At 33.9% G+C, this 11559-nt stretch overlaps 1 protein-coding gene across 1 annotated transcript; it reads left to right on the top strand.

Annotated features, from left to right (window-relative positions):
- Nucleotides 1–448: 448 nt before the first annotated feature.
- LOC126967322 (uncharacterized) lies at nucleotides 449–4859 on the top strand. The gene is made up of 2 exons (XM_050811783.1): nucleotides 449–1696; nucleotides 4716–4859. The coding sequence occupies exons 1-2, from the start codon at nucleotides 449–451 to the stop codon at nucleotides 4857–4859; spliced, it is 1392 nt and encodes a 463-aa protein (XP_050667740.1).
- Nucleotides 4860–11559: the final 6700 nt, after the last annotated feature.

Raw genomic sequence — 11559 nt, forward strand, 5'->3', positions numbered from 1 at the left:
CTTCAGACCAATCAGCCTTACCTCATCCTTATTGAAAGGTATGGAGAAGGTGATAGACAGGTACATCAGAGATAAGGTTTTACCTAATAACCCCATCCACCGTACTCAACATGCCTATTGTAGAGGTAGATCTACTGAAACCGCCCTATTACAAGTCGTAGACAGGGTAGAAAGGGCACTTGAGGACAAACAAATTGCGCTTTGCGCCTTCCTAGACATTGAAGGAGCTTTTGATAAAACACCCATAAAGGTCTTAGTTAAGGCTTTAGCCGATAAAATGACCGACTCTACCACGGTCAAATGGGTTGAGTCGATGCTCTCAAGTAGGATTGTTAGATTGAGGCTACATGGTGTCTCTCTTGATGTAATGACCACAAAAGGATGTCCAGAAGGAGGCGTCATTTCGCCTCTACTATGGACCCTTGTCATTGATGGGCTTCTCTATAAGATGGATGAACTTCGAATTGACACTCAAGGTTATGCTGATGACCTAGTGATAATGATTCGAGGCGACAGCCAAAGTACCATCTCGTACCTTATACAAAAAGCGCTTAACATAATATCCAAATGGTGCCAAGAAAATGAACTGGCGGTTAATGCTGACAAAACTGTCCTGGTTCCTTTCACAAGGAAGCGGAAGTTGGAAGGCCTCATATCTCCGCGACTGAATAATAGATCTATACCGTTTTCCGACAAGGTAAATTATCTGGGACTTACTTTAGACCAGAAACTTACCTGGAATAGTCAAGTGGACGGTATTGTGCAAAAGGCAAAATTTGCCTTAAGTAGTTGTAGTCGTCTTGTCGGCCAAAAATGGGGTCTAAAGCCCAACATGGCCCTTTGGCTGTACACAGTCATTGTAAGACCACTTATATCATATGGCTCTGTGGTCTGGTGCAGAAAAATTGCCAAAAAGACCGTTATTGCCAAATTAGGAAGCCTTCAAAGAACTGCATGCGCGATAACAACAGGAGCTATGACGTCCACGCCGGGAGCAGCCCTAAATGCACTTCTGAACCTGCCACCCCTAAACCTATATCTACAAAAGGAGGCGAGGGCCAGCATGCATAGAGTAATGACCCAGATGCGGACTAACTGGCTCTCCAACTCGCTGCGGCTATTTGAGCAATCCTTACTGAGAAGTCCTGTATTAGACATGGTGAGTGACGCCATGCTGCCGAAATTTGACTTCATCAGCAACTTTAGTATTGAATTCCCCACAAGAGAGGACTGGTTAAACAATCGAATTACTTGGAAAAAAGGGAGCCTTAAATGGTATACCGATGGATCCAAGTCGGGTTCTGACGTTGGCTGTGGAATCTTCGGAGAGTGCCCCAAATTTGGCAAATCTGTCAACTTGGGAAATCTTGCCTCCGTTTTCCAGTCTGAGGTATACGCCATAATAGAATGTGCGGACACCATCCTAAATAAAGGCTACGTCGGCAAGTGTATTTATATCCACACAGATAGTCAGGCGGCTCTGTCCGCTATAGATTCCAACAGATCAGTCTCAAAGCTTGTAGACAACTGCCGGACTATACTGAATACTCTGGGAGGAATGAACAGAGTTACACTTCGATGGGTTCCAGGACATGCAGGAATCGAAGGCAATAAATACGCCGACGAACTTGCAAGAATTGGCGCTAAAAGCACTCAATTTGGCCCTGAACCCTTCTGTGGTGTCCCAAGGAGTCTTGTTAAATCAACCCTTGATACATCATGTTCACAAGAGTGCATTAAACTCTGGAGCAACACTCCGGGCTTAACCCATTCCAAAACCTTAATCCAAGCCTTCAACAAAAAGGCTGCAAATGAGGCACTAGGGCTAAGTAGAGAAAACTTACGCATATTAACCAGGACATTAACGGGGCACTGCAGATTAAACAAACACCTCTCAATCATAGGTCTCAGAGATTGCAGAGCGTGTAGATTCTACAGAATCTACACGCTCTGCAATCGTAATCGGAATGTGTAGCGGGGTTTCATCTGCACTATTACAATAGTGCAGATGAAACCCCGCTACACATTCTCTCTGAATGTGGTCCTTTAATGCGTAAAAGTAGCATCTCTTTGGGAAGTCCAATCCTTCAACCATTTGAGATACGACAGCTCACTGCAAAAGACATAATAAGATTCATGAAAAGAATCAATTTTTGCAGTGAGCTATAGTTTAACAGTGGCTATCACAATAGATCACATTGGTCGCAGTGTAACAGGGCTGAAATGAACTGGATCAAAGCCACTTTACAAACCATAACCATAACCATAATAACCATCAGCTGAACATCCTGCTCGTCTCGTCCCTTAATGTCATAAATGAATCCACAGTTATTTGCGTTATTACACACAAAAACTGGAGCTCTATAGACGTACTATTCCTACTAGACGACACATCTGAGTAAACAACAGAAGAATTTAATTTCACACTCGGTGACTGTATTGTGATAAGGGTTGCCATGTTACATTACTTTGTCGTTACAGTAACGCGTGATTTGTTCGCTTAAAAGAGAAGGACTAATCGATTTGGGGATTCTGCAGGACCGATAAGAAATTGTTTTCGATTTCGATTGTCAATAACAATTCGGTATTGACAAATGTATTATTTAATTATAGTATTATGTTAAATTATTAAAACTTTTGTGAGATATTGTTAACTTATTTAGGAATACGTCTTTACTCACGCAATTAATTATTTAATAGCCTGAGGGCGGTCGCTTCATTCCCAATCTGTGGTATCATTAAGAAAGTCTTAAGTTATAGTAACTTTTACCACGTAAAGGTTTTTTGCAATTCTTTTGTAACACAAACGAGAACAATTGTAGCATTTAATGTAAAAAAAAGCTTAACTTTCGGAGGTTGTTGCCTTAAAATTCAAATGTTCAGTCTTATTAACACAATTAAATAATTCAGCTTGAGACGTGATACTTATAATTGAAAAGTTCTTTCAAATTTTTTTGCAATAGGAAATTCTTTACAGATTAAAGATTAAGATTAGAAAATTCAAATTTTTAAACAGGATGAATACGCCGCAAAACTTATCATATTTAACTTTATTTACTTATATATTTGCATAAAAATAATAATTAATAAATTAATATATACATACATACACACGTAGTCCATCATTCTATCAAATATGTTCTTACCTCTGCCCTCCCCGCTACCCCCCGCGGTTCAGTTGTATATTATTTTCATTGTTTACCTGTGTACTTTATATATTAATAAAGAAGAAGAGAAGACACTAATTAAACCATTTGGGGCGTGTGCAACCAGAAATAATCATAAATATCCAAATGTTTTGAAGTTTCTTTAGTGTTAATTCCGCCAATATTTGTGTTTTAAACAATTCGACACGTGTTTCGCCTCTACACTAGACTTGAGTCTCGTGCCAGATTTTGGCGAGTCAACATTTCCTGAGGATACCTCCTGTAGAGATGAAACACGTATCGAATTTTTTAAAAGACAAATATTGGCGGAATTAACACTAAAGAAAATTCAAAACATTTGGATAATTATGGATTTCCGCAAAGTGGCTTTACTTTCTTCAATAAATTTTCAATAATCATAAAATCTAGTGAGGTGTAATTGTGTTAACAAGAGAGAAGAACCTAGCATACATATGGAAGAAGTCTTACCGCAGGAGAGTCCTCTCTTTTTTACTTAAAAAATATCTAAATCACCACAGGATACTTCGTCTTTTTGTAATGTTACCGAGTTGCTCAACTGAAATTAAAATAAAATAAGGAACCACACACATTTAATTAATAATAACATATTGTGTGTCATAAATATATCTACTATTTACTATGTTGAACGTAATTGTTAACCATAAACTTTTAAGGCACTACTTGAAACAGAGGGAATAAATAAATAATAGCAGCCATTTTGTTAATTTTTATTTATTTAGAAATACAAACATTTGCTTACATTGATGCATTATATATTTATAATGCAGACTAAATATAATGTACTTAATGTAACAAACAATTACAGGTATCTACCACATGCTTTAATAAGTTTCACGAAGTAAATATTAGTTTAAGAGAAAAAAAAGCATATATTAAGCACTAAACTTACATATAAATAATTTACGAACTGTATGGACAGAACACGTGAAATTAATATCGATGTAATCACTATATGAGTTTACCATCTTGCACAGTCTAGGAATAGGAGAGTTCGCTCCAAACATATATCTTCGAACTGGTGGAACTAGCGGAACAATTTGCTTCCGGGGACACCTACTAGGGACACGAAAATTAATTTTATTCATAAGTTGAGGAAATTCGATCTTTTCTTTTAAAAGTTTTAATACAAAGATTAGAGTTCGCCTGTCTTCTAAGGAAGTCATTTTGAAAAAAAAAAAGAGTCTATTAGCATAGGAAGACAGACTTTTTCTTGAAAGAGGTTGTTAATTCGTTTTATAGAAGAAAATGAGCTTATCTAATATTAAGGTTTATCGGTGCAACGACACACCTATTATAAAAACGGAAATAATTAACTTTAATAATTTTACTTTAAAATTTGTTCATAAATCATCAAGTGATTACATTGTAATGTGAATTATTTTTAAAATGTATTTATCGAAAACACTTGCACGAGATCCCACTAGAATCTCCGAGAGCTCTATAACAGTGGTGTTTATGTGACAGCTAAAACAAAGCAAATCAAGTTGCTAACAGATGCACTACTCAGAAAATTTTCTATTCTTGCAGGTCAATGAGAACGAGAACCTACGAGAGTTAACAAGGACCTACGAGAATCTACAAGAATCCTCAACAACTTACGAATACTCGCCACCTGTCGGAATGGCTGTATCGGCGAAAATACACACCTGTAATAAGACCGATAATAATTAAGTTAGATAATTTCACTCTAAAATTAGTTCATAGATCATCGTTTGATTACATTGTGATGAAAAATCATTAAGATATATATATATATAATAAAAAAATGAAACCCAAATAAATCTAAATGATTCTCCCAACGTATTGGGTTAAGAAATGCCAGGGTATAGGGCTCAGCCCTGACACCCTCCTACTGCCTCCACACATTGGGTGAGCAGACAACTCGTCGTCATTCGCGTCATTCGTGCTCGAGCTGTCGTATGGGAAGGACCTCTCTGGGTTAACGTATCTTTTGGTATTAAAATGTGGAGTTAAATTTAGGATTAAGAAGACCATATCGTTGGTCATTTATAGCAGATGTAAATTAAGCTATCGACGTAATTAAGGTAGATTTACAATATAAAAATATGTAGATTCTTTAACTAGTTTGTACTCTATTGGGTCCATTTTAAATTGAAATAGTCTTTCTTTTTATATTATAATTAAAAGTATACAAATTAATAACGTTTACAAATATATTCTGAAGCATTATCCGGATGTTACTAAGCCAATTTCACTGAGTCATTCGTGCTCGAGCTGTAGTACCTTACGGATATCTCTGGGAAGTCGTTACGCTGCCTGTAGAATATACGGAGGTGATCGATCGATCGATGATCGAATTTTGTGTGTGAGGTGAAGTGATCACCAGCGAGTCAAAAAGTTAGGTTAAAACGGAGGTTCTTCCTTTGTCAGGTATTATAATAGAAAAAAAAAACAATGTAATGTCTCACTCTTTTTGAAGCCTAAAAAATATAAAATATTTTCTATTATAATAGAAAATATTTTCAGAGAACAAATAGCTCAATAGAATATTTATATCAGCATTAAAATAAGAAAGTCAGCCCTAATGGACAAGTTGGTAATAAGATCCATATTAAAATATCTACACACGTATGTAGGTAAAAGGGGAAAGATAACCCTTTGCATAATATTTCGTTGGTCTTATTATGACAATGACAAAACTATGTTATTAGATTCTTTGTGCGAGTGAGTGAAAAGTATTATTTTTTAGTATAGACTGAGCTGTCACTCTCAAATCTCGGCTATGAAACGCTATTTCGGATAAAGACTGTAAGAACCACAAAAATTCAACGAAATAATACAATTTTAATGACTCTTTCAAACAGTTCTCATTATATAAATTAATGCAGCATTATAATATTGTAAAGCTCTTTTACTTAAGTTTTGAGACACTCTTCAACAACTTCAAAGAAACAACAATAACAGTCACTTAATTTGTGATCAAACTTCTGACAATTAAACACCCAAACTCTTCAAAAATAATAACTTTCATGATTTTGGAATAATTACGGCTTTAAAATGAAAAGCTTCTTCAGGCAATTTCGGGCTGAGCTGTCACGCTCGTTCGGCTAAAGTCGGCTCGACTAACGGCCACTTTCTATATTTAATCTTAATCCGAAATTCACGAGTCGATCTACCACTTTTGGAATTTAAAAATCCGAAATAATATGAAACTTTGTTTAATCACTTTTCATATTTGATCAACAGAAAGACATATTGGATTTCTTAAGCCAAAGCATTTTCTGTAATATATGGATTTTGTATTTAAGGCTGGGGACCGAGCCAATGGCCTTGAGGAATCGAGCGGAGCTAGGTTACCTCTCTCGCACAAGATCGCCATAGTTTTAATTCAGAATTAGAAGCATTTTTAATTTATTACCATTTTTTTTATTGCGTTTATTTAAGGTCGCTTTTTAACAACAAGGTCATTAGCGACCACGGTATTTTACAAATATTTATATAAATCTATAATTTTTAAAAATTTTAGTGTTCTTATACATCCATCTTGATTTAAACAATCTATTTTTTTGGAAGATTACATTTAATTTTTACAGTAGAATAAGAATTACAGTCAACTAACAGGTGTAACACAGTTAAGTCTAGTCCAAATTTGTTCCTTTCAGATTTCGTAATTAAATGAATGTGAGTTAAATTTGTATGTCCAATACGGAGTCTAGTAATGGCTACTTGGTCATTTCTAGATGGGAAGGCAGTCGGTGGTTTTTCAAAAATAGAATTTCGTATCTGCATTACATTGCTTGTCTTTTCTGAGTTTTTCCAATAAATATCCCAAAGTTTTCTAACTTCTAACATGAAGAAATTTTTAATTTCAGATTGACTTGCTTTAACTGATTGATCAATTTGACTAATACTAGTTGCAATTTCAGCTTCACTATCTGCCTTCTCATTTCCGATTATCCCTCGGTGGCTAGGAATCCAAATCAATTCATCTTGAAAGTTATTTTTAATTAGGTTAAGCAGTTTTTGTTTAATTTCTATAATAAGTGGTTCTATGTTATTAATATTTTGTAAAGCTGTTAAACATGATTTAGAATCAGTATACATTACTATTTTATTACAATTTGGTACATTTTGGATTAATTCTAAGGTTTTGAGTATAGCAGTGGCTTCACAACTAAAGATCGTGTGACCGTCTAAAAGTCTGTATCGGTGACATTCATCTCCAGATACAATGGCACAGCCTGACCTACCGTTTATGATTGAGCCATCTGTATAATAAATCTTACTATGTTTATATTTGTCATTAATTTCGTGAAAAAGGTTTCTGTAAATGTACTGTGGTGTGTCTTCCTTGAAGTTTTCTGCTATTTCTAAGTTAATCGGGAGTTTTATAATTTCCCAAGGTGGTATGGCAGATATTTTTTTATTTAAAACAGGAGGAATAACTAGATTTAGTTCAGTTAAATACTTTCTTACTCTTATTCTTAAAGGTTGTGGCAGACTGGGTCGAAACTGAAATTCCAAATCAAATGTTGTTTTTTTCGAGTAACATTTAAACGTTGGATTTTTGGGTTTAGTTAATATATTTGCTGCATAGACTATGCTTAGTTGTTTTCTTCTGAAATTTAACGGTGTTACTCCGGCTTCAGCTAAAATACTTTTAACAGGACTAGTCCTAAAAGCAACTATGCTAAGTCGAAGAGCTGTATTATGTATGCTTTCTAAAGAATTTAATGTACGGTTTTTAGCTGAATCATATAATGTCGATCCATAATCCAACTTTTGTCTTATTATTGCCCGATAGGTATTCAACAAACATTTACTATCGGCTCCCCATTTAGTTGATGATAATATTTCTATAATGTTTAACCTTTTATGGCATTCAGTTTTTAACTTATTAATGTGTGAGATCCAAGATAATTTTGTATCAAATGTTAATCCCAAAATGTTAGCTGTTTTAACTTCTTTAATAGTACATTCGTTTAATTTTAATAGGTAATTTTTGTGTTTCTTTCTTTTATTTGAGAATATAATAAACTCAGTTTTTGATTTTGAAAATTTGAATCCAGTTGTTTCTGACCAATTTTGAATTGTATTTAAAGTATTTTGAATTCGTTTCATAGTAGGTTTAAGATTTTTACCACTACATATTATTGTTAAATCATCCGCAAATAGTAGACCTTTAACTGGTTTTGAAATATTACAGAGGACGTCATTAATAGCTACAAGAAATAATATAATACTAAGAACCGAACCCTGAGGCATACCATTTTCTATAAGCGTAGATTTAGATAATACATCATTCACTCTAACTTTAATTGTTCTTTCAGTCAAAAAGTTTTTAATAAATGCTAACATATTTCCTTTAATATCCATTTCTTGTAAAAGTATAAGAACTCTGTGCTACCAGACCATCTCATAAGCTTTTTCAATATCTAATGCCACAGCTACCAAGATGTTATCATTTGCAAACGATTCCAATACTTCATTTTCGATACACATTAAATGATTGATGGTAGATCTAAACTGTCTAAAACCATATTGAAATGAAGAAATATAATTGTTTGTTTCTACGTACCATCTAATTCGTCTGCTAATTATTTTTTCTAGGATTTTGCAAAGGTTACAAGTTAAGGATATAGGTCTATAACTTTTTTGTGAACTTGGTATTTTTCCGGGTTTTAATATTGGAATCACCACAGCCTCTTTCCAACTGTCTGGGAATACTTGTTTCAGCCAAATAAAATTGTATATATCAAGCAAATAGTTGAGACCGCTGATAGGCAGTTGTTAAATTATTGTATTGGGGATGTTATCTGGTCCAGGACTAGTATTTCCTACTTGTGAAAGGACAAACAAAAGCTCATGCATTGATATTTCTTTATTGATTGGATTCGAGTTATTGTCTTGTTCAAAGTTAGATGGACCTGTTTCTTGTGAGGATTTGTATTTAATAAAGTTTTCGTTATTGTTTTCCGAACTCGAATTTGAGGCAAATGTTTCAGCTAAAGTATCAATTGTTTCAAAAGGGTTGGATATCATAGTACCATCTGCTTTTTCAAGTATTATTTTATTAAAACGAGATCTGTTATTATTAATCTTGTGTATCTTCCTCCACATTTCACCAACTTGTGTTTTGTTAGTAATAGATGATACCCAGTCCTCCCAATTTTTTCGTTTAATTTCTTTAAGTATTCGCCTACAATTAGCTCTCTTTTTTTACATTCGATTTTTAAATTTGAATTTTGATCATTTCCTGCATATTTTCTGTACGTTCTAAAAGCTTTCTTTGTTTCTTTAACTGCCATCCTACATTCTTCATTCCACCATGGTAGGTTTTTCCTTTTATGACTGCTTGCGTAATAATTTCAGTAGACTGGTTTACAATAATAATGATAGAAATATCTTCGTTAGTTTTTAAATCTGCTAAACTACATATTTTTATATCAACTTCACTTTGAAATCTTGCCCAGTCAGCGTTGTGAAACTTCCATTTCTGCGGGAACCTAATATCTTCTGAAGGGGATTCCAGAATTTGTGATTGAATCAAAAGTGGAAAGTGATCACTGTCATACAAATCTTCTAGTGCGTTCCAATCAAAATAAGAAACTATATTTTGTGAAGCAATAGTTAGATCTATAGCACTTGTACGTCCCGTGTTGCTATTGAAATGTGTAGGTTGTCCGGAATTTAATAAAATCATTTCGTTGTTGTCATCCAACCAACTAATCTCCCTCTAGTGTCACATTTTTCGGAACCCCAATGGAAGTGATGACTATTAAAGTCTCCCATAATAATTAAAGGTGTCTGGAATTGAGAGATCAATTCATTTAAATCTTTTATGGGTAAGGGACTACTATTAGGGAGATAAATATTGCATATTGTAATATTTATGGGGAATTTTAATTGAATTGCTACTGCCTCTAGTTGTGTGTTTAATTGTACTTGACATGGGATTGTACTTGGTTTTATAAACATTGCTACTCCACCACTAGCTTTACTACTTTAAGTTCGATTTTTATAAAATACATCATAACCCTTTAAGGATGCACAATGGCTAGAAGTGAAATTAGTTTCTTGTAAACTAATGCAGACTGGACTTACCTGGTTAATCAATAATTTTATATTTTCTAATCTTTTGTAAAATCCGTTTACATTCCATTGTAAAAAATTCATAAGAATACAATCAAAAAAAGTATGAGAAATGAAAAAACAAATATATATATACAGAAACAGTTTGTCACTTAGTGTCATTTGATATTTCATGAAGTTTTCTGGACAGTCGGGAGCATCTATTTTTCAGGCTTTTATTCATTTTAACATACAACTTGTTGCACATAGCAATAAGATCTTTAATATTATTAGTGTATAAAGAAACCACTTCTTTCACAGACACATATACGACCATTTGATATGCGAGATATAAAACGAATTGCTGTCGTAGGTATTACAGACGATAACGCAATTAGGTACTCCCTGAGCGTAACTCCATCGATGAATCTAAAATAATGGCTTGTTCTTTCTTTGGAAAACACGTGGTCGAAGTAATGTTGGCATAACTTGTAGTTTTAGACGTAAGGGAGGAAGTTAGGGATTTGTTGAGACGTTGGGTTTATTGGATAAATTGGGTTGAAGTTCATTTTAGTAGCGGCTCCTGATTAACAGGAGTTCCCCTTATACTTTACACAAATAGTCAAGATTGTAATTGTTCAATCACGCACAAACACAATAATACGATACTCGCAATAATATAACACGACCGACGCGAGGCGGAAGGAACGCGCGTACGCAGTGATTACCGGCGTGAGACTATAATACAATTGTCTTACAGAACTAACAATATTATGTCATGTTAAATAGTTGGTATACAATTAATGAATTTTAATACAATTTTTATTTAGATTGAATAATTAGCAAGGCTCTAACTGTAAAAGTTAGGTTATATTGGTGATTTTTTTCCAACTGTTTATAAAAAATAGAAATGTAAAAAAAAATCGTCTCATATTTTATAGATATATAGAGATGTCAAAATATAAGCTTCTAGTAAACCGTCAAAAATGGTTTCAAATATTGTGGCGATTTCTTGGGGTAGCGGCATTAAGAAAGACATATAATTATTTATATTGTAAATATTATTAGGTTCTTTGTGATTAAAAAAATGTTGTATTTCATATTCATCAGCTCGTCTTGATAGAGGTTTTAGTTCTGTCGTGTTATCTTAAACTCACAGCGTGTTTTTATGCAATTAAGTTTTAAATGTTCTGTATTTGTAATACTCTTTTTCACCTTGGCTGTTAATTTAATTCTGATTTCAAACTTTTAATAACATTCGAATAAATATTTCCATTCCAACTACATTATAATTAATTTAATGATAACATTGTGATTGCGTTTTTACTTTAATTTTCAG

Source organism: Leptidea sinapis, chromosome 12 (assembly GCF_905404315.1).
Source record: "Leptidea sinapis chromosome 12, ilLepSina1.1, whole genome shotgun sequence".
NCBI classification, from domain to species: Eukaryota; Metazoa; Arthropoda; class Insecta; order Lepidoptera; family Pieridae; genus Leptidea; species Leptidea sinapis.